The sequence below is a fragment of the Geotrypetes seraphini genome, chromosome 3 (assembly GCF_902459505.1).
Source record: "Geotrypetes seraphini chromosome 3, aGeoSer1.1, whole genome shotgun sequence".
NCBI classification, from domain to species: domain Eukaryota; kingdom Metazoa; phylum Chordata; class Amphibia; order Gymnophiona; family Dermophiidae; genus Geotrypetes; species Geotrypetes seraphini.
This window is the reverse complement of record NC_047086.1, coordinates 202,708,843-202,732,673: the sequence shown is the minus strand read 5'-3', so window position 1 is coordinate 202,732,673 and position 23,831 is coordinate 202,708,843. Positions and strand designations below refer to the sequence as shown.

The window sequence follows — 23,831 nt, the reverse complement described above, 5'->3', positions numbered from 1 at the left end:
TTCCTGGAGGCATCCAGAATACGACGGACAGGCTGAGATAGATTCTCTGGAGAGGTCAGCCCGAGAGAAACCAAGCTGTCAGGTGGAGCGAGGACAGATTGGGATGCAGTAGAGACTGATGCTGCTGTGTAAGTAGAGTAGGAAACACAGGAAGAGGAATGGGCTCCCTGGAGCTGAGCTGGAGTAGGAGGGAGAACCAGTGTTGGCGAGGCCACCGAGGGGCGATGAGAATCATGGTGGCTTTGTCCCTGCGGAGTTTGAATAACGTCCACAACATCAGAGGTAGTGGAGGAAAGGCATAGAGGAACCGATCCGTCCAGTCGAGCAGGAATGCATCCGGGGCCAGACGATGAGGAGAGAAGAGTCTGGAACAGAACTGGGGCAGCTGATGGTTGTGAGGAGCTGCAAAGAGGTCCCCCTGAGGGGTGCCCCACTGAGCAAAGATGGAGCGGAGTGTGGGGGGATCCAGAGTCCACTCGTGAGGTTGAAGGATGCGGCTGAGATTGTCGGCCAGGGAGTTCAGTTCGCCCTGGATATAGACAGCCTTGAGGAAGAGACTGCGGGCCGTGGCCCAGGTCCAGATGCGGATGGCCTCCTGACAGAGGAGGGGAGATCCGGTGCCATCTTGCTTGTTTATGTAGTACATGGCGACTTGGTTGTCTGTGCACAGGAGAAGAACCTGAGGGTAGAGAAGGTGCTGGAAGGCCTTGAGGGCATAGAACATGGCCCTGAGTTCCAGGAAATTGATGTGATGTTGACGCTCCTGAGGGGTCCAGAGTCCCTGAGTGCGAAGTTCTCCCAGGTGAGCTCCCCATGCATAGGGGGAGGCATCTGTAGTTATGATCATGGAATGAGGGGGTAGATGAAAGAGTAGACCCCTGGAAAGATTGGATGAGTTCAACCACCATTGAAGAGATTGCTGAAGAGACGATGTCACAGATATGGGATGAGAAAGAGGATCGGTGGTCTGTGACCATTGGTTGGCTAGAGTCCATTGAGGTGTCCTGAGGTGGAGTCGCGCCAGAGGAAGCACATGGACCGTCGAGGCCATGTGGCCCAGGAGGACCATCATCTGCCGAGCTGGAATGGAGTGATGAAGGAGCACCTGGCGGCAGAAGTAGAGCAGGGTCCGTTGGCGGTCAGAGGGGAGAAACGCCCTCATGAGCGTGGTGTCGAGAACGGCTCCAATGAACTGAAGTCGCTGTGTGGGAAGCAGATGCGACTTGGGGTAGTTGATCTCGAACCCCAGGAGATGGAGGAAGGAGATGATGTACTGAGTGGCTTGTAGCACAAGTGGAGACGTAGGTGCTTTTACCAACCAATCGTCCAAGTAGGGGAACACCTGGAGGTTGTGAGACCTGAGAAAGGCCGCCACCACAATAAGGCACTTGGTGAACACCCTGGGCGATGATGCGAGGCCAAAGGGTAGCACTTTGTACTGATAGTGGCGGTGCTGTATCTGAAATCGGAGGTAGCGACGTGAATTCAGATGGATTGGAATGTGAGTGTAGGCCTCTTTGAGGTCCAGGGAACATAGCCAGTCGTGTTGAGAGAGAAGAGGATAAAGCGTGGCCAGGGAGAGCATTCTGAATTTTTCCTTGACCAGACACTTGTTGAGGTCCCGGAGATCGAGGATGGGACGAAGGTCTCCTGTCTTCTTGGGAACCAGGAAGTAGCGGGAGTAAAATCCCTGACCCCTTTGGTCTGTGGGAACCTCTTCGATGGCATTGAGGAGAAGGAGGGATTGGACCTCCCTTAGGAGGAGAAGGGACTGGAGGAGTGGGACGCAGACTCTATAGGAGGGTTGTCTGGTGGAAGAGTCTGGAAGTTGAGAGAGTAGCCGTGGCGGATGATGTTGAGGACCCACAGGTCTGATGTGATGACCTCCCAACGGTTGAGGAAGAGGTGGAGACGTCCTCCGATTGGCTGAGGAAGAGGTAACGATGGTGGAAGACTGGCTATGCCCTGGAGAAAGGAGTCAAAAGGGCTGAGATGGTTTTGACGGAGGAAGAGGTTTGGCAGGTTGGTGAGATTGAGAGCGAGCCTGAGTGTGTTGCTGTTGACGAGGTCTGCGAGGCTGCTGTTGGGGCGGGTTGAGAGGCCTGGCCGAGAACCTGCGCTGGTAAGAGGACTGTGGTCTATAAGGACGAGCAGGTGGAGTCTTCTTTTTAGGTTTTACCAGAGTGTCCCATCTGGTCTCACGTGCTGAGAGCTTCTGGGTGGTCGAATCCAGGGACTCCCCAAAAAGTTCATCCCCAAGACAGGGTGCGTTAGCTAGACAGTCTTGGTGGTTGATGTCAAGATCAGATACCCTCAACCAGGCCAGACGTCGCATGGCAACAGCTATGGCAGACGCTCGGGAGGTCAGCTCAAAGGAATCATAAATAGAGCGCACCATGAATTTCCGCAGTTGAAGGAGGCTGGAAATTTGTTGTTGAAAGAGTGGAACTCTGCGTTCAGGGATGTATTTTTGTAGGGCGGATAGTTACTGTACGAGATACTTCATATAAAATGAGAAGTGAAATGTGTAATTATTCGCCCTGTTGGCTAGCATGGCATTTTGATAAAGGCGTTTGCCAAACTTATCCATCGTTTTGCCTTCTCTGCCAGGAGGGGTGGAGGCATAAACACTGGAGCCCTGAGTTTTCTTTAATGTAGATTCAACTAGGAGAGACTCATGGGGCAATTGAGGTTTGTCAAAACCCGGAATTGGGATGACCCTGTATAGGCTGTCAAGCTTACGAGGAGCTCCGGGGACAGTGAGTGGATTTTCCCAATTTTTATAAAAAGTTTCCCGCAGTATGTCATGGACGGGTAACTTGAGGAACTCTTTGGGAGGTTGTTCAAAGTCTAAGGCATCCAGAAAGGCCTGGGACTTTTTGGAGTCGGACTCTAAAGGAATAGAAAGAGCCGCCGACATCTCCCTGAGGAATTTGGTGAAAGAGGATTGCTCAGGCTTGGAAGTGGTATCGGGCACTGAGGGTTCCTCGTCTGTGGATGATGCGTCCTCCTCGGTACCGGGTGGGGATTCTTCCCATAAGTCCGGGTCCCTGATATCAGTGTGCGCACGCCGAGATGTCAGGGTGGAAGGCTCGGTGTGGCGGGTCTTAGAAAGCGACTTGCCAGAGCGCATGGAGACGGTACCGAGAGAGGAAGACCAGTGTTGACCCCGGTCCCGGGAAGAACGGTGCCATTCTGGGTCCCGGGGAGACCGGTGCCCTTCCTGGTCCCGAGGAGGATCGACCTCAGAGCGGGTCTGTACCACAGGACGAGAACGGAGTGGTTCAGCCGAGAGGATTGGCATGGAAGTGTTGAATGGTACCGAGGGGGTGGACACCGGTGGGATGGTGCGAGGCTCGGGTCGGTAGCAGGTGCTGGAGTTGTTGCTGCAGCTGTTCCTGCAATTTGTCTTGGAGTATGGCCGCGATGCGGTCATCCAGGGGTGGCACCGGTACCGCTTTTTTCTTTTTCGGTTCCATAGGTGCTGCTCCACGCCCCGGCTATGAGGAGGCCGATGACGAGGCACTCACCGAGATCGGGGCGGAGCGTTTGTAGGGTCGGCGTGAGGCCGGGAGGACCGGCGTCGCCACTGTGGCAGGTGGGCGCTCAAGGGAGGTGGAAGGCTTCTTAGCCGGCTTACCTGGTGCCAGCGACCCCGAGGAAGGATCGGGCGTCGTCGAAGTGGTTGGTGCCGTCTTTTGCGGTACTGTCGACGTCGCTGCAGGTTCCATAGCAGATCCGGTACCGAAAAGGATGTTCTGCTGGATCTGCCGATTTTTTAAGGTGCGTTTCTTAAGAGTGGCACAGCGGGTGCAGGTGTCAGCCCGATGCTCTGGACCCAAACACTATAGGCACCAATTGTGTGGGTCAGTGAGAGAGATCGGGCGTGCACACCGCTGGCACTTCTTAAAGCCCGGTTGAGGGGGCATGAAGGGAAACACGGCCTCCGCAAAATCAAAGCTGGAGGCTTGTATGATGGCAACAGGCCCCGCCGGGGCCGGCCTGAAAAATAAAGAAAAAAACAAAGTTGTTTTATTTTTTACAATTTAGAACGGAAAAGAAACCCGAAGGGAAAAAGAGAAAAAACAAGAAAATAACGCGAGCGGGAAGGCAAAAAGGAAGTTTTCAACGGCCGTTGAAACCACATGCGTCTTCTTCGCTCCGCGGAAACGAAGAAACTGGGGACCACGCACTCCTCCGTCGGGCGGGAAGGCATTCGCGCATGCGCGGTGCGGCCAACTAGAACTTTCTAGTAAAAAGTGTCCGTACCGGGGCTCCGTCGGTGACGTCACCCATACGTTAAGAATATGCTGCCTGCTTGTCCTGGGATAACAAGTATTCTCCATAGACAAGACTAGTCGGGAACACACGAGGAAGACGAGATGCAATAGATCCCCCAAAGCTCAGAACACAAATTTGGAGCATATGCAGCCCTTCCTACACGCTGCAATCCCCTACGAATATAAATTATAATTAGCATTTTTTCTGCGTACAGTGTGCTTTGTGTTTTTTAAATTTTGTGGTTACCATTATGTATTAATAAGATTATATTATGTGTATATGAAAAATGGATGAAAGAAATTACATTACAATTAATACTATTATTATGGAGGTGGAGTCTGGGGTGGATCTTGGGCGGGGGTACTCGATTGGTATTTGCTAGGCTTTGGGGGTACTTGGCTTAAAGAAGTTGAGAAACTCTGCTCTAAGCGAACTGGACCTTGAAACAGGAGATTTGTGTGCACTGGTAGCCTGAGACATTTGTCCTTTTGCAGGCACATCAAGTTTCCATACCATGGTTGCTGTGGCCAATCCAGAGCCACTAGGATTACCTGCCCTTGATGGATCATTATACAACGAATGACTCTGCCTATCATGGTCCACAGTGATAACACATACAGCAGGTCTTGCGCTGGATCAGGGTATTTAGGCCTTCGCTTCCTATCTTGACTGTTCTGCTGAAAAATGTCCGCTGTCACCATGAGGTCGATCACTAGGTGCTGCCAGCATCTCACTATGCAGTCAAACACCCTTTGGGACAGTGACTATTCTCCTGGGTGTAAAGTCTTCCTGCTGTGATAGTCGGCTTGTACATTGTCTACTCCTGCTACAAGTGTTGCTGATAAAGCTTGTAGATGGAGCTCCACCCACTGAAACAGTAGCAGGGCCTCCCAATTCAGAGAAGCATTCTTGGTGGCTCCTGCATTGTTTGAGAACATAAGGACTGCTATGCTCTCCAGGGTCTTCTCTAGTGTCAGCAAAACTAGGCAAATGGCCTTTGAAACGGTTTATGGACCACTTCTTCTGTGATAGCGTCCAATGGCCTTGGACTCTAGGCAATGCCTAGAAACTGGCATCAGTCATCAGGAGAACCGAAGAGGAAGTTTGGAGTAGAGAATGACACAGTGACAAAATTCATCACCGTCCCCGTCCCCGTGGGAAACCATCTTCATGTCATTCTTTAAGGAGAGAGGGAAGAATCAGAGTATAATTGGGCACAACCACTGACCCGCAAGCTTTGCTTTGAAGAATGCTGTGTAGAAGGACTGAGGTTGAAATAGACACTAGAAAATGACATGGAATTATTTCCTGCGGTTATCCGCAGGGACAGGAACGGTGATGAATTTTGTCACCGTGTCATTCTCTAGTTTGGAGCGGAACTCATTTTTTCTGGGGACTTCAGCCTCAGCCACTAACTCAAGCTCCGTCGAGCTTCTAAGGATTTTGCCAGAGGTTTCTGGAGCGAATCCTTCTGAAGAGACCAGTGGGACAACAAGCATGTTGGAGTGGCCACATATGTGCGCTTGCCCACAGAAGCACCTCTATGGTCGCTGACATGGAGCCCAAAATCTGGAAGTAGCACCACACTGTAGTGCTGCTTCTGAAGGCTCTTTTTGAAAGCAAACGTTATATAATCAATAAATGATTGACAGTTGGTTGAATGATATAATATAAACCAGTTTAATAATCTGTGTGACCAGGTGTATTTGACAGGCATCACCAGGAATCTGCGATCTGCTTTGTCAGCTTTTTTTTGCGTGGTTCTGGAAGAAAGACACAGCTCTCTGCTGTGTTGAAGTATACTCCCAGGTACTCCAATTTCTGAACTGGCTCTAAGTGACTCTTACGGAAGTGTACAGTCCAACCCAGATCCTTTGGCAGCTGGAGTATTCCAGTAACCGCCCATTCCCCGTCTCGTTTGAACGTGGCCCCGATAAGCCAATCGTCAAGTAGGGATGCACCTGAATTCCCTTTTTCTGAGATGGACCACCACCACCACAATAACTTTAATGAAAGTGCGAGGCGCTGTTGTCAACCCAAAGAGCAGGGTAGAAAACTGGTAGTATCTCCCCAAAACATGGAATCTTAAAAATCTTCTGTGCTCTGGATAAATCGGAATATGGAGGAAGGCCTCCTTCTAATCCAAAGAAATTCTCCTGGTGCGACTGACACAATGACTGCTTGTACTGTCTCCATGTGGAACTTTTGCGATCCCCCAGCCTTACTGATATCAGATGGGGCTAAGCCCACTGCTTCTGCCCCTTAGCATATGGCACATGGCCGCTGTTCAGCTAGCTATCCATTGCAAATCTGGCATGATATAGGGGTATGTTCACTAGAAAAGTTCATACCTAGTGTTTTCTATTCAAATCGGGGTGTTTTTGAGGAAGGTGGAGGCTTTTTATCCATATTGGGAAAATCCAAGATGGCTGCCACTAAAATATGGTCACAGCAAAAATGGCCCAAGAAAAAAACCCACCCAAATGTCAAAAAATTCTGGGAAGGGGATTTTGGAGGAAAAGGATATTAAATACAGCCCCATAAAACCTTAAATCACTCCTCCCCCCCCCACAATTTTCCATTATTTATATAGGCATACTGACTGATTGTGTGTGTGCTGAGAAAGCCTGCTGTAGCTAACACAGAAGCTGGGAATTGGATTAGACACTACCTCACTTAGCCATCCAGATCGACATGCTGAAATCTTCAGGCTTCCAGTTAGATCTGACCGAGACCTCAACTCCTGTGGATCCACATGCAAGTGTGTGTGTGTGGGGGGGGGGGGGGGAGGGGCATGGCCTTACAGAAGTGACCAGAACTGAACCCTGCCACATCATCTTCCGAAGAAAACTGAAAACCCATCTGTTTGACACTTAATCTCCTGCATCCTCTCTTCTCCCCTTCCCCTCTCCTCCTTCCCTCTCCCCTCTCTTTAAAGTCACCTTGAGCCTGTATAGGTATGAGCGATGCACAAATAGATTAGATTAGGAAGGGATTTCCACAACTGGCACCTGTTAAGCCCTGCTGGACCTAAAACTGGGGCCAAACATCCTGTGCTCAAGTACCTGATAAATCAGGATATGAGCTAGCTTCAAAGGGAATGGACCCTGATTTGAAAAGGTTCAAGCAGGCTGGCTGGACAGAACCCAAAGGTTACCATGTCAGCAGCAGACTTTTCATACAGAGTCTGTGCCCTCTCCCAGGCAGATCTGCCCCCAGTATATAACTGGGGGTCCTCTCCAGCACCAAAAACCTTGGACTCGGAGAAACAAAACCCCAAGAAATAATAAATGATCAGAGATCATAAATACCCTTCTCAATTCTCTTGCAGAAGGAAAAACTGAAGAGGGCTCCACAGCACTGGAGGAGGCAAAGTTGAAGAATGTAAATTTCATTTTCCTGCAACCAACTCGAGTATGGGATATTCACCTACTGTCAGGACTTGTATGCTTTGTGTAACAGAATTTATATTACTAGAATAGAATGGGGAAATTAGGTTCTTACTCATTAATTTTCTTTCTGTTAGCTTGTAGACCGGTATAGTTCCTTACGGGTGGGTATTATACCTCACTCCAGCAGGTGGAGACTGAGATCAAAACTTGTATATCAGTACAGCTTCCCCTCAACCAGGGCCGGATTTTCCTATAGGCTAACTAGGCTTCAGCCTAGGGTCTCAAGATCAAGAGGGGCCTACATTCAAATTGTTAGCAAAATTAAAATTACATTATTCTAAAAACAGTGAACACTAAAACACTGAACCGAAAATAAGGAGAAATTCTACGCTTCGGGATCGGAACCGGCTCCGGCCGCAATGGGGCGCCGACTCGGCTTCTCCCTTTCTTTTTCTCGCCCTAGGAGGAGGATTGGGGAGGGAAAGACGTCAGTCCGGAAACAGCTGGGCAAAGCCCAGCCCTGCGGGGAGAGAGGCAAAACGTGGATCCGTCAGGACAGGGCGGCCCAGACTGGCATCAGGGGGGGGGAGGTTCAGTGGAAGGGGGACGGGAGGCAGGCAGGCTGGTATCAGAGGGGGGTGGGGGGGTTTAATGGAAGGCAGGCAGGCAGGATGGCATGGGGGGGGTGAGATGAGGAAGGACGCACTGGGGGCACTATGGACATAGGAAGGGGCAATGTTGTGTGTTATGTTTGATTAGTTATTGTTACAAGTACTATATATGGTGCTGAGAATAAATGTCCAAATAAGTGTTCTTGACTTTTTTTTATTTATTATCCTTGTCACATTTTTTATAAAGGTTAGTACCAAATAACAACATGTTTCATTTAACATATTGATATATATCACAGTAATGATGTATTTTATTTTCTCTCATGTAATTTATAAACTTAAAAATGGGAGGTGAAAGGGCCTCATAAGTGGAATAGCCTAGGGCCTCTTTTCATCTAAATCCAGCCCTGCCCTCAACTAATCCAGTTGGCCGAATAGCCAAGCAGAACCTAGGAAAATCCTTAACTGAAAACAGTATAACACACTCCAAACAGGAGTGGAGAAAACAACAAATACTTATAAAACCACTGTTGGAACATGTGTAGAACATAATCCTGGTATAGAAAACATCCCCACAGCTCACCAGCTAAGCCAGTTGAGCCATAGCCGCTGTTTTTACTGTTCCCCAGCCCTAGAAAAATTCTAGAACCTGCAGAAAAATTCAAAATCTGCACGCGAGCAAAAATCTGCAATCACCGCACAAAGACAGATAGGGTGGGGAACTATACCGGTCTACAAACTTACAGAAAGAAAATTAGCAGGTAAGAACCTAATTTCTCCTTCTGTATCGCTTGGTAGACCGGTATAATTTCTTGCAGATGAGATATACCAAAGCAGTACCCATCAAGGGCGGGACCCCTGAAGGGCCGAAACCAGAACACGTTCACCGAATACTGCGTCCTGATGCACTTGAACATCTACACCAGTGGTCTCAAACTCAAACCCTTTGCAGGGCCACATTTTGGATTTGTAGGTTCTTGGAGGGCCTCAGAAAAAAATAGTTAATGTCTTATTCAAGAAATGACAATTTTGCATGAGGTAAAACTCTTTATAGTTGATAAATCTTTCCTTTTGGCGAAGTCTTAATAATAATATTGCAATTTATAGCTAAAGAGACATATGATCAAGAAACTGTTTTATTTTACTTTTGTGATTATGATAAACATACCAAGGGCCTCAAAATAGAACCTGGCGGGCCGCATGTTTGAGACCACCGATCTACACGGTAATGTCTGACAAAGGAATACAGAGAAAACCAGATTGCAGCCTTGCAGATATCCACTGGAGGCACTAGAGAAGACTCAGCACAAGAAGCTGCCTGACCACCAGTGGAATGAGCCTTGAGAAATTCTGGAACAGGCAGATTCTTCAGAAGATAAGCGGAAGCAATAGTCTCCTTGATCCAGCACACAATAGTAGCCTTAGAAGTGCCATCCTCCAGACGAGGACCCGCTAGAACAGGGGTGTCCAACCTGAGGCCCCGTGAAGTATTTTGTGCGGCCCCGGTCGAGGACGATGCAGTATTTTCCTCTGCTGCCCCCGGGTGTTTATTGTCTTGCCGGCTCCCTCCTCTGTCTTGCTGCAGCGTTTGCGCGGCCCCAGAAACATTTTTTTGGCCAATGCAGCCCAGGGAAGCCAAAAGGTTGGACACACCTGCGCTAGAAGGACAAAGAGATGATCTGATTTCCTGATCTTCTGGATCCTCCGCACATAAGAGTGAAGGACCTGACTGACATCCAACTTGCGCAGCTGTCTCTGCCTGGAAGAGCCATCCCGGCTCCCCAACACCGGGAGGACCACTGCCTGATTGACATGAAAAGGAGAAACTACCTTTGGCAGAAAGGAAGGAACAGTCCTCAAGACAACCCGCTCCCTAGAAAACTCCAAGAAGGGAGCCCTACAAGAGAAAGCCTGCAGCTCTGAAACACATCTAGCTGAAGTAATAGCCACCAAGAAGACCACTTTAAGAGTAAGGTCCTTCAAAGAGCAGTCGCCCAACGGTTCAAAAGGAGGGCGCACTAGAACTGACAGAACCAGAATCAGATCCCAAGATTAACAGAGGGTCATACGGGATGCTTGAGCAACTTGGCCGCCCGCAAGAAGCAAATCACATCAGGAATGGCAGTCAAACGCTAACATTTCAATAACCCCCAAAAGGCTGATAAGGTTGCAAGCAGAACCTGGAGAGAAGACCAAGCCAGTCCCCGATCCAGGCCATCCTGCAAGAACTGTAAGATGTTAGGCAGGGAAGCGCAAAAAGAGGCCACGCCATGTGCATCACACCACTCCTCAAATAGACGCCAAACGCTCACATAAGCCCGAATGGTGGAAACCCTCTGGGACCCCAAGAGAGTTGAGATCACTATCTGAATACTCCGTCTTACCTAGGCAACCTCTTTCAAGAGCCAAGCCATAAGACAAAAAGGACCCGGATCAAAGATTGGAATGGGACCATGAGTTAGGTTAGCCAAGAGAGGCAGAGGAAGAGGATCCGCCACAAGATGCCTCACCAGATCCGTGTACCACGGTCATCGAGGCCTATCCAGAGCCACCAAAACCACAAAGCCCGGATGGCAAATTATGAGGAGAAGAACTCTATCCACTAATGGCCACGGAGGGAACACATACAACAGCCCCTCCGTTGGCCATGGTTGGACCAGAGCATCCAAGCCCTTGGCCTGACCGTCTATGCGACAACTGAAGAAGTGGGGTGTTTTGGCATAGACACTTGTAGCCAACAGGTCCATGAGGGGCTGACCCCAAGACTGCACTATCAACTGAAAAGCCATTAGGCTTAGACACTACTCTCCGGGATCTAGCACGTGACGACTTAGGAAGGCCGCTTGAACATTCTACACTCCAGCTATGTGGGATGCTGATATTTCTAGAAGATGCAACTCTGCTCAGACCATGAGCAGAGTCGCCTACTATGCCACCAAAGTGCTCCTGGTGCCCCCCCTGATGACTGACATAGGCCACCGCCATGGCATTGTCTGACAGAACCCTGACTTGCCCATCAGAAAGGACTGGAAGGTGAGCAATGCCAGACAGATGGCTCTGGTCTTCAAGATACTGATCGACCATGAAGCCTCCTCCGTGGACCAGGTGCCCTGAGTTGAGTGACCCAGACACTGAGCCCCCAAACTGAGAATACTGGCATCCATAAGCAGCACCGTCCACTGTGGCGTGCCAGACTCGCCCCTTGTACAAGATGGGGGGTCTGGAGCCACCAAAGAAGACTGCCCCGAGCTAAGCCTGTAAGCGGAAAAGGGTGATCCTGACTGTGCCTCTGAGGCAACCACCTCCAAAGAATAGCATGCAGAAGAGGACGCATGTGGGCCCGCGACTACCTCACTACATCGATGGAAGCTGCCATCAACCCCAAGACTTGGAGGAAATCCTGCGCCCGAGGACATCAGGACGCCATAAGCAGGTGAATCCGAGATTGCAAGTTGCTTACCCGGGCCTCCAAAAGGAAGACCTTCCTCAAGGAAGTGTCGAAAAGCACCCCTAGCTATTCCAGGCGCTGAGATAGAGACAACCGGCTCTTGCAAGGTTGACTACCTATTCCAACAACTGCAGAAACTCCATGTGCTCTCCTGGAACGATTATGCTCGAATCAACCAGTCGTCCAGGTAGAGATGAACAAGAATGCCCTCTTTTCACAATGCTGCCACAACAACCACCATCACCTTGGTGAACGTCCGTGGAGCAGTGGCCAGACAAAAGGAAAGTGCACAGAACTGATAATGGTGCTCCAAGATTGCAAAGCGCAGGAAGCGATGATGGGAGGCCCGAAAGAGAATGTGCAAGTAGGCCTTGGACAGATCTAGAGAGGTCAGAAACTCCCTCGACTAAACCGCCAGAATCACTGACCGCAGAGTTTCCATGCAGAAGGAAGGCACGTGAAGAGCCCTGTTGACCTCCTTCAAATCCAGGATGGGCCGCAAGGTCCCTTCATTCTTTGGCACCACAAAGGAAATTGAGTACTAACCTGTGCCCCACTCCTGTGAGGAAACTGGAACCACCGTGTGGAGATCTAACAATCTTTGAAGGGTCTGGCGAAAGGCCTGCTGCTTCCACACCACCTGCAAGGGAGGAGCGAGAAACCGGTCTGGCAAGGAACGGGCAAACCCCAGAGCATAGCCGTCCCGAAGCAGCTCCAGAACCCAGAGATCAGACATTATGTCTGCCCACTGTGGATAAAAATCCCACAGCCGGTTGCCCACCGGAACCAAGATGGGCACTAGCAAGGAGTCATTGAGCAGGACAGACGGCAGAGGACATGGCGGGGGCACTACCAGCCCCCCGGTGGGCCCCACGAAAGGACTGCATGCGCTGGAAGAATCTGCCTCTAGAGCCCAGAAGATGGAAAAAAGAGGCAGCCCCTCTACTAGGGTGGAAGCAGTGGAAATCACGCCCACACGTAGCGCCACCTCAAGCCAGCGTCCCAGGCCTATCCTCAGGCAAGCGAGGCTCTCTGGAAACAGTGAGAGTCTAAACCAACCTGTCCAGGTCCTCACCAAACAAGAAAGATCCTTTAAAAGAAAACTGTGGCAACTTAGCTTTGGACACCTAAACCGCCGACCAAGTGTGAAGCCACAAGGTACGGCATGCTGCCACTCCAAATATATGCAGGTCTTATGCTTGCATCTTCTTCCGCCTACATTTTCAAGCAGGTCTTACTCTCGATTCTCCTCTGATTTGTCCTCATTTTGCAAGAGGTCATACATGGCATCTGAGAGATAAGAAGCACCTAACTCCATGTAGGCAACTGCTTGCTTTAGCAAGTCCCAAGCAGTGTTCCCGCTAAGCTGCGCTGGGGTGCGCTGGCGCACAAAATATTACCTCGCAGCGCACAAGTTTCTCGTCACAGCGCACACAGTGTAGAGCACAGTTCTTCAACCGCCGGTCCGCAAACAAAATCTTGCCGGTCCGCGAAGGATTCGGTCCCCGCCGCAACGAAAGGCCGGCGTCAGCTGACTTGCAACTTCCTGTTGCAGTCGCTGTGCCGGGACTCCTGCCTTCGCCGGGACTCCTGCCTTCCACCGCGTTTGCCTCCTGCCTTGTCTCCGCACCTCCAGACCAGCAGCGGCAGCTGTGTATGCTTTTAACTTCGGCACAGAGCTGCCCCTAATCAATAGTTTAGCGCGGTTTCATAAGGCAGCCTCGGGGCCTTTGCTAGGCCGGCCCACATTGCATCATCGAAGCGGGCCGGCTATCAAAGGCCCCGAGGCTGCCTCATGAAACCGCGCTAAACTATTGATTAGGGGCAGCTCTGTGCCGAAGTTAAAAGCATACAGAGCTGCCGCTGCTGGTCTGAACTCTTGGGCCGCTGAAGGAGGGCCAAAAGCAGCTGTCCTGGAGGTTTCCCTTCCTCTCGCCTTTACAGGTTCCTTTTTTCCACCTTTTTTTTTTTTCCTTCAAACGGCAACGGGCCCCAGCATCGACATCAATCAAGTAAGTTCCACTGTCAATCAAGCGGTTCTGCTCGGCCAAAGCTTCCCCTGTGACATGAGCCACCCTCAGGGGAAAGAAAGTGACCCACAAAGGTGAGGGGAAGGGGGGCAGATGATGGAAGTTGGGGGGGGGGGAGAGAGAGAGAGAGAGAGAAGGGGCAGATGATGGAATGGGGGGGAGGAGAGAGAGAGAGAAGGGGACAGATGATGGAAGTGAGAAGAAGGGAGAGAGAGCAGAAGGCAGATGGATGTCAGTTGAGAAGGGAGAGCAGATGCTGAATGGAAGTGGGGAAAGAACACATACTGGATGGAAGGAGGAGATAAATAAAGGGGGAAGAAAATAGTAAGATAATGGAGGGGTGAGGGAAAGGGGTGACAAGCTGTGTGTAGACACAGTGAAAAGAGGGAAACGGGACTAAATAGTAAGAAAGAATTTAATTTAGATGGAGGCAGAAAATAGAGAAGGAAGACCAGAGAAGAAAAGGGAAGAGAGAGCAGAGAATGATCAGATCTGAGTGGAGGAAATGAGAAGAGAGATATGCTAAAAACCACAGGGGGGAGGGAAGGATAGAGATGCCAGACCATGAGGGGAACAGAAGGAAGATGATGGATGCTAGACCAAATTGGGGGGTGGGGGGGGGCAGGAGGAGAGATGGCAGGGAAAGACAGACAGTGAATGGAAGGGGCAGATGCTGGACTGAAGAGACAGAGAAGGTTATCATGCTGCTGTACCGGGCCATGGTACGCCCTCACCTGGAGTACTGCGTCCAGCACTGGTACTTTAAGAAGGACACGGTACTACTCGAAAGGATCCAGAGAAGAGCAACTAAAATGGTTAAGGGGCTGGAGGAGTTGCCGTACAGCGAAAGATTAGAGAAACTGGGCCTCTTCTCCCTTGAGCAGAGGAGATTGAGAGGGGACATGATAGAAACATTCAAGGTACTGAAGGGAATAGACTTAGTAGCTAAGGCAGGGAGAACGAGAGGGCACTCTCTAAAGTTGAAAGGGGATAGATTCCATACAAACGTAAGGAAGTTCTGTGGTAGAAAGCAACATATTTATTTGGCTCATAACTTGCTGGCGCCCGATATTTTTAGCTCACAGTGAAAAAGGTTTGCTCACAACACCCGCCCGCTTAGAGGGAACACTGCGCCAAGTCTCAGATTTACTGACAAGTACATGCTGGGCCCAATGAAAACACGCCTGAGCCACTAGCCTGCCACACATTGCCGCCTAGACCGACAGACCTGTCATATCAAAACTCTGTGTAATAAGGGACTCCAACTTACACTCCTCCGGGTCCTTCAAGGCCGCACCACCCTCAACAGGCATGGTATGCCTCTTAGAAATGGCCGAGACCACCATGTCCACTACAGGATGACATAAAAATGTCCCTATCCCCTTCAGGAATGGGATACAGGCGGGCCATGGAGCGTACTAAACGCAAAGGGGCTTCCGGCACCTGCCATTGTGTGAGCATTATATCCTGAATATCCTGATAGATAGGAAAAGAGCAGATCCCCTTAGGGAAGTAGAGCAGATCCCCTTACACAAGTGGTCCACTGTACGCGGGGGCTCCGACACAGTGTCCTCAAAGTGCAAAACCGAGGAGACCTGCAGAATTAACTCAGGAAGGTCGTCCCGTTGAAAAATGCGCACCACAAAGACATCTTCGCCAGCTGGGAGATGCTCGAACCCCTTGCTGGTAGAATCCGACCCCCCAAGAGGATCCTGGAATTCTCCCAAAGGGTCCAAGTCCTCATCAATAACATCTTGCTCCTCTAGGTAAAAATCCTCATCCCAAGAGAACCTCAGGCGTTGGGATGAGATAGGAATAGAGGGAGGCGAATCCGCCGCTGTGTGGGGCCGCACCGGGGAAGACATCGAGGGTAAAACCCCCCCCGTGACCCCCAGAGTGGACATGGAACCTCTTGCCGCCAGCACATAAGATTGACAAAGTGCTAACATAAATTCAGGGGGAAAGACCCCCGGCAGCCCTAAGGGACTCCCTGCCCCAGCAGGGGACCCTGTCATACTTTGCCCCTGTATTTCCAGAACAGGGGGAAGGTTACCTGAGGTAACAGAGGAAGGAGGAGGTTCCCGCCAAAAATGGACCCGAAACCGCCAAAATCGGAGTTCCTGCAGCCTACCGCGTCTGAACAGCCTGAAACTTTCCTGACTCTGAGGCTGAGGAACCGACCAATGGGAAAAGGGAATCCCCAGCTGGACCGGTGGTAAGGGAATCCTTTCGCCTTGCCCTTTGGTGGCTGGGGAACTCTCTGCGTAGGCGTCGGGGGAAGCCCGGACTTCCCCGCAATCTGAAGCCGACTCACGAAGCACCATCAGCAGGGCGCCCTGGCCGCTGGCATCCGCTGCTGACGAGGCTGCCCCACTACTCCGGCCTGCACAACGCTTGCACAGGCTGGCCACGAGTATGTTGCGTGTAGATTACAATGAGCACTTTTCCCCTCTAAAAGTGCTCATTGTGCCGGAAAACGCCCTAGCTGAAAGAAAAAGTGCCAGTTAGTTGAGAAAAACACAAATAAAGAGGCAGTTTTACAGGGAAATGACCCCTGTAGAATGGCACACCTCAGGATTAAAAAAAAAATAATAATAATAATTCAGAAGAGACTCCACAGCTCTCTAGTTGGAGGGCTGACCAACCAGGGGGCCAGGCCGCCTGCTAAGGCACCTCTACAAAAATATGAGGAGGTGGAGGAGGGACCCAGTATGAGACCCGCCGAGTTTAACACCCCCGAGGTCAGACGGATCCCCAAACAGGACCCATCCAAGCTCTATCCGGCACAAAAGGGGAACCAGGAGTCCAGAAACAAAGTTCCAACAGGGCTAAGAGGGGATCCAAAATTAGCCTTACCACCTGCTACCGGAGACTGAGGAAGACTGTACTGATATACAAGTTTTGATCTCAGTCTCTACCTGCTGGTAGCAGTGAGGTATAATACCTATCCGTAAGGAACTATACCGGTCTACCAAGCGATACAGAAGTTTGACTTATATTAGACACCAAAGCTACTATCAAGAGGCTGAAGGGTGGTGACAATTTTCATTTTATTGGGTGGCAGGTTGGGGAATTAGTTGAGGTAAATTTGATTTAAGGGAAGGTGGGGGGGGGGGGGTTCAAACCACATTTGGAATTTCACTTGTTATACTGGGAGATTTTATGTTCTGCTCTATTTGATCTTTATTTATCTGTTCAGTGATATATTGTTACACTTCCTCTATGCAAAAGCAATAAACAATTATTTCCCCCTCCCCCCCCAAAAAAAGGTTTGAATAAGTTCCTAAAAGAAAAAAGTCCATAAACCATTATTAAGATGGACTCGATAAAATCCACTGCTTATATCTGAGATGAGCAGCTGGTTGATGTAGTGGTTCCACATTTTCAGAAAACTATCGACAAAGTTCCTCATGAGAGACACCTGAGAAAATTAAAGTCTTTGGATAGGAGGCAATGTTCTGTTATGGATTGGGAACTAGTTAAAAGACAGAGGACAGAGAAGAGAGTTAAATATAAATTCTCTTAATGGTGGATGGTACATAGTGGTGTGCTGCAAAAATCTAGGTTCCACATTAGAGTCATAACTGAGGAAAAGGAATTAGGGGTCATTGTGGAAATATGTTAAAATCTTCTGCTTACTGTACAGCGGTGGCTAAAAGAGCAAACAGTGTTAAAAACTAGTATTAAAGGAATAGAGAATAAAAACAGGGAAGACTATAATGCCTCTGTATTGCTTCATGGAGAGACTATATCTTAAGTAGTGTGTGCAATTCTGATCACATTTCAAAAAAAGTGCGGTAGAAGAGAAAAGGTACAAAAAAGGGGTGTTAACATGATTAGAGCTTGGAACAACTCATATGAGGAAAGGCTAAAAAGGTTAGGGCTCTTCAACTTGGAGAAGAGACTACTGAGGGGAGATATAGTAGATGTCTATGAAAATCTGAATGGAGTGGAATGGGTAAACAAACTATTAAAAAGAACAAAGAGTAGGGGACAGTCCATGAAGTTACAGCACATTTAAAATTATGAGGAGAAAATAGATTTTCACTCCTTGCTTAGTTAAGTTCTGGAATTCATTTCTGGAGCAAAAATGGCAAACATTTAATGTAGCTGGATTAAAAAACGATTGGACAAATTCCTGGAATTAGACCTTGGGAAAGCTACTGCTTATCAATGAGGTTAAATAGCATGGAATCTGGGCTAGATGGACTTTAGTTTGACTCAGTATGGTAACTTACTTATGTTCTTACATATATTTAAGTCTTTTGGAATCCTGCTAGGTACTTGTTACTTAGATTGGCCACTGTTAAAAACAGGATACTGGATTTGATGGACCTTCAATCTATCCCAGTATGGCAGGGGTGTCAAACTCAATCACATAAGGGGCTGAAATCTGAAAAAAAGGCTGTCGCGGGCCTAATTTTTTTTTTTAGATACTTAGGGGTCCTTTTATTAAGGTATGCTAACCAATTTAGCATGCACTAAATGCGCACCTTAATAAAAAGACCCCTTAGTCTTAGCAGAAGTATAGAGTTACAACCTCTCCAACCCATGCCAGCTCTGTGATATAAACAAAATAAATACAAAAGACTTTTCCTCTCTCTTTTAGGTCCTAGACAGGCATGGGGGTCAAATTTTGGATTAGGCAGTCTGTTCTGATTTTGTGTGTATGTGTGTGCTCTTGTTGAGGCTGTAGTGAATGAGAGGGTGTGCATTATTATTCAATAATATAACTGCAAGGGCCTGGTAACAAGGGAGTAGGGGTGGGGATGAGGGCAGAGAAGGTTGAGAAGCATGCAGGCAGCTGGGTGTTGAAATAATAAAAACTGTTCCCTGGAATGCATGAGGCCTCCTGGACACACCATTATAATAAATGAATAGAAAATGGAATGTGTGCCTCTCTTTGTGTGCCTCCTTCCCTTTAGGAAACCCCCAAAATACCTTTTCTCAGCTGCAGGTCTGCTTGGGACCTGACTGCAGGTTCACACGGCATCATCCGTAGGTTCACGCAGCCTGCAAAGGATCGCTGGTCAGCAGTAGCAATCCTAGCAGGCTGCTGTAGCCTCAGCTGCATGTTCCCTCTGGTGCGGTCCCGTACGTCAGAGGAGGGGTGGGACCACGCTAGAGGGAACGTGCAGCTGAGACTACGGCAGCCTGCAGAGGATCGCTACTGCTGACCAGCGAACCGCTGCAGCCCGCGTGAATCTACAAATGATGCGGCACTTGTACCGGCGGGCCAGCTTTGGGGGAAAATTTGAAATTGGCTGGAAGGCCAAATTTCAGTACCCCGCGGGCCAGAGTTTGACATGTCTGCAGTATGGTGATGCTTATGTACCTGTTTGCCAAGCTACCTCCTGCATATTCATTAGGGACATTCAATTACATTTTGGACCTGTACTTATAAGGGCTGATTGATAAGTAATGAGAATGTGTCTGGTTTTCTTTCCAAGAAGTAGATGTTGCAACACTGTGCTAGTTCTTGTGAAGCTCTTGTGAAGTTCTTGTGAAGCTTGTCAACATTTCTGAACCTGCAGTTAGACTGCTTTAGTCTTTATTGTTGGATCACAGTGAAAGGAGAACTTCATATGTTTCATCATGGCAGATGAGGAAGATATGTCTGTGAGTACGCCAAAGGTGTGTGATTGAACTGTGTGTTAAACTTGGAAAAAGTGGAAATGAAACTCTTGAAATGTTATGGCCCTGAAAAAACAATTTCATGGAAAGAAGTCCTCTTCAGATGAAGTGAAAAATACCACAGCTGCAGCACTAAAAGTGATGTTGCAAAACAGTCTGCTTTACGACTTTGAAATGCTGCAAAAAACGTATTGAATATGAAATATGCTACTTTGAAAAAGAAAAAAGTTCAGATCCTGTGGAGTCATCTGATTCTGAATTTAAAAAAAAACCTAGTCATTACTTTTCAATCAGCCCTTGGTATGGCTTAAAAAAGGACACCATCCCCAAACTGCAACTTAGGTCTATCTATATGCATAGTCCTCTCTATCACATTGGTAGAACTCTGAAAAGACTAAGACATCTAAAATTACTGAAAATTTTTTTGTTTGAAATTAACTTTGCTCTTTTCTTCCTGTATTTCACATTCAATGAGTTTAACATATCTATACTCTAAAATGGCATTCAAGGCCTGTATCTCTGGCAAAGTGGTTAGAGATTAAAACAGGAAAGCCAGAGTTAAATTCCACCAATTCTTCTTGGGACCTTAGGCAAATCATTTCACCTTGCACTTGCCCTCAGGTAGAAACTTAAACTGTAAACACTCCAGGGATAGGGAAATAGCTATTATACCTAAATGTAACACCTTCAGCTACTAATAAAAAAGGGTGTAAGCTAAGTATGAAATATCATTCCTGTGCCCATCCCTTAGCTATCCATTGCTGTGCCAGTCCAGAGTTCTTACCATTCTGCTATGCTCCTGTGTGTGCGAGATACCGATGTCTCAATGTCTGTTGGATGGTAACGCAGCCCTCTTAACTCCAGTGTCTCATCCAGAGCCCCAACAACATAAAGCGCATCATGTCGATCTGTGGAAAGTGACATGCCAAGTGAGATTATTAAATACTGCTCACTGTTTACAAAAAGAGTCGTTTCTCCAATATTCTTTTTATACCCTTCTCTGATTTGGATCTGTTTTCTTGGCAAGAATGGTTTCAAGGGTAATTTCTTGGTATTTTGGGATCATCCTGCTGCCATACAATATTAAGGAGTATTACTGAAAAAGGGCCACTGCTTGTTACCTCACTGCCCTTATCATACCTCCGCTGGCATCTGTAAGCTCTGTCCGACGAACAAACCCAAGGTATCCAGTTCTGGCCCAAAGTGTCTCAGTGTCACCAAAGCTGAGCTTTGTGTTGAAATGATCCGCCTGGAGACTTTCATTATCATAGATGGTATAATATCCACTGGCAGTGTGGGGGCTGTTCACCCAAATCTAGATAGTGTAAACCAAAAGGAAGCCAGCTGTTATTCACTCTCAAAAAACTTGGAGGGAATTCACATGCATTTTTCATCTTCAGGTTTCTCAAAAAAACAGAATGATGATTTAGACCAGGGTTTTTCAATTGGTATTCCGCAGGCAGGGGTGGACCGACTTTTTGTGCAAATGAGCACTGCTCAAGGATCCAGATTACCAGGGGGCCCAGTGCCTTCCCCTTTCTAAACCAACATTTCTCCCACTCTCTTCCCTCTCCTGGTCTACCTTAAACCATGCCTTCAAAGAGACTCCTCAGTAGCAGCAGTAACTCAGAGTCGCTGCTAGCAGTTTCCTGGAAACCTCTCTTCCGCCTTGACCTGCCTCCTTCTGATATAACTTCCTGTTTAAGAGGAGGCAGACTGGGACAGAAAAGAGGCTCAGAACAGGCTGTAAACAGCAGCTGTGAATTACAGCTGCTGCTGGGGAACCTCCTTGAAAATGTGGTTTAAAATAAATGGGAGAGGGGTTGAAGCGAATTTGCACCTGGGGTGGTGGGGGAAGGAAGAAAGAGAAAATGGTGGAACCGTAAGGAAGGGAAGGGAAGAAAAAAAAATGCTGGACCCTTAGGAGGGAGTGGAACTAGTTACTATATGAAATTAGATTGGCTTCAATCTATGAAATGTTTAAGAAACTGTTGCAGACTTATTTATTTCAAAAATTCATAGCAAAAAAATAATTGATAACGAATTAAATATAAACTGTAATTCATAAAGCAATGGCTCGTTCTCTTTGGTATGTAAGCCATGCTGAACTGATATGGCTAGAAATAATTAATGTTATATAAAAATACTGGACCTGGAGAGTGAAGGGAAGTTAGGGAAGAAAGAGAAATATCATGGACCTGTGTGATGGGCCTCAGGGGAAGGAGGGAAGAAAGAGGAGTGATGGATTCAAGGGGGTGGGAAAAATAATGGATTCAAGGGGAAGGGATAGACCTCAGGAGAAGGAGAGAAATGATAGACCTGAAGGTGGAGGGGAGAGGAAAAGATGTTGGGTCAATGGGGCAAGGAGGGAAGAAACTTGCAGTTGTCAGGCTATAAGAGAGCGAGAGAGGGGGATGAGGGGGCACCAAACAATGAATGGAGGGAGGGGAGAAACTGAGAATGGGGGAATCATGAGGGAAAGGTCATGAGGGTTGTCAAGGAGATAAGTGATAGGACAATATGTACAGAGGGTAAAAATGATGTAATGGGGAATGGAGGAAAGAGAATGGATTAGGAGAGAAGCAATGAGACAGGAACTGGGAGAGCTAGGGGGTGAGAGGAGGCAATGCAAAGTTGAAGGGAGTTGAAAAGTTAAAAGTAGATGGAGGGCTGCAAGGTGAGAAAGCAGTTGAAACTGAGTTGACAGACAGAAAAAGAAAGGGAGGAAAGAGCTCAAAGATAAATATGTCAATAAGAGAAAACAAGACAGGAGAAAAGAAATGGACAGCACCCCTGGAAAGAGCAGAAGACAGACAGAAAAGTAGAAAAGAAAAATTAGGATTAACATGATATGAAAAACATTCAGAGAAAAAAAATGCAGAAAAAGGAGAAAGTTCTTCCCTTAGACCAACATACACACAAAGAAAGAGGCATTGCATTATCAAAACAGGCCGGCCTAGCAAAGGCCCCGAGGCTGCCTGATGAAACCGGGATAAACTACTGCTAGTGGCAGCTGTGTGCCGAAGTTAAAAGCACACAGTGAGCTGCCGTTAGCAGTGACAGGAGAGGTATTACTGGACAGGGAAGGGAGAAGGGGTATTGCTGAACATGGGGAGGAGGGGGAGGGAGAAGGGGTAATACTGGACAGGGAAGGAGAAGGGGTACTGCTGGACAGGGGGAGGTGAAAGGAAGGGAGAAGAGGTGCATCTGGAGCTGGCAAAAAGGGAGGGAAAGGAAAGGTGCTACACACTGGAGGGGAGGGTAAGATGGTGCATGGAGAGAGAGCATGCTTGGTTAGGGGGTGGGAAGGAGGGATGCCACTTGAGGGAAGAGGCAAGGACAGAGAGAAAGCGTGCAGGAGGGAGAAAGTGTTGGACTCATGGAGAGGGCAAGATGGATGGGGAGGACAGAAAGGAGGGAAGGAGAAATGTTACACTCTGGGGAAAGGGGAGAGGGCAGAGAGCGAAAAGTTGGACACATGGAGGGGGAGAGAGAGAGATGTTGGTTGGGGGAGGGAAGGAGGGCTTCAGGAGAAGCATGCAGGATGAAGAGAGAAAAAATTTTGGACTGGTGGAAAGGAGGGATAAATGTTGCACTGGGAGGGAGGCCAGAAAGGAGGAAGGGAAGGGAGATGGACTGCAGGGGGCAGAAAGGAGGAAGGGAAAAAGAAATGTTAGACTGGGGGGCAAGAGGAGAGATGACTAAAGGAAGGGAAAGATATCAGACCGGGGAATAGAAGGGAAGGAGGGGAGTTTGTTAGTGCTATAGAAATAATAGTAGTAGTAGAGAGAGATGCCAGATTATGGGAAGGAGCAGAGAGAGATGCCAGACTGGGAAGGGAGAAAGGAAGGAGAGAGATGTCATTGGACCACTGGTGGGGGAGGAGAGAGATGTCAGACCATGGAAATATGGAGGGAAGAAGAGAGAAATAGTGGATTTTGAGAAGAAAGCAGAAAAATGGAAATATTGAATGTTAAGTTAATGCCAAAGATGGATGCAAGGCAGAAAGTGAAGATGGAGAGAAAAACAGTCAATGGATAAGGCGGCCCTGAAAATATAGTTAAAAGAACAGAAAAATAAAGTCACCAGGCAACAAAGGTAGGGAAAATGGTTTTATATATAGTGACTGAAATGTGTCACTTTTGAGAATTTATATCTGCTGTGTATATTGTGTGTATATGAAAAATGAATGGAAAAAAATTACATTACAATTAGTAAAGAGGGTGGGATCTGGGGAATAGCTTAGGTGGGTCTAGGGTGGAGTTTGGGAGATCTGTGGTTGGGGGTACTCGGTTGATATTTGTTAGACTTTTCTGCTGGCATGCCCTACTGGCATTTCAGGGCCTGTCTGGAGGGCCTCTGCGCATGTGTGGATGTCATCTTGATGATGTCACACATGTGCGTGATATCATCATGGCGACATCCGCGCACTTCT

General features: G+C 48.2%; 1 protein-coding gene across 2 annotated transcripts in view; it reads right to left on the bottom strand.

Annotated features, from left to right (window-relative positions):
• Positions 1-23,831, bottom strand: part of DIP2B (disco interacting protein 2 homolog B) — a 443,690-nt gene that overhangs the window by 12,461 nt on the left and 407,398 nt on the right. For both annotated transcript variants that reach the window (XM_033936084.1, XM_033936083.1), the window contains exons 36-37: positions 20,537-20,711; positions 20,181-20,304 (exon numbers count right to left, since the gene is read on the bottom strand). In XM_033936084.1, coding sequence (XP_033791975.1) covers positions 20,181-20,304; positions 20,537-20,711 — 299 coding nt within the window. The remainder of the gene's footprint in view (positions 1-20,180; positions 20,305-20,536; positions 20,712-23,831) is intronic.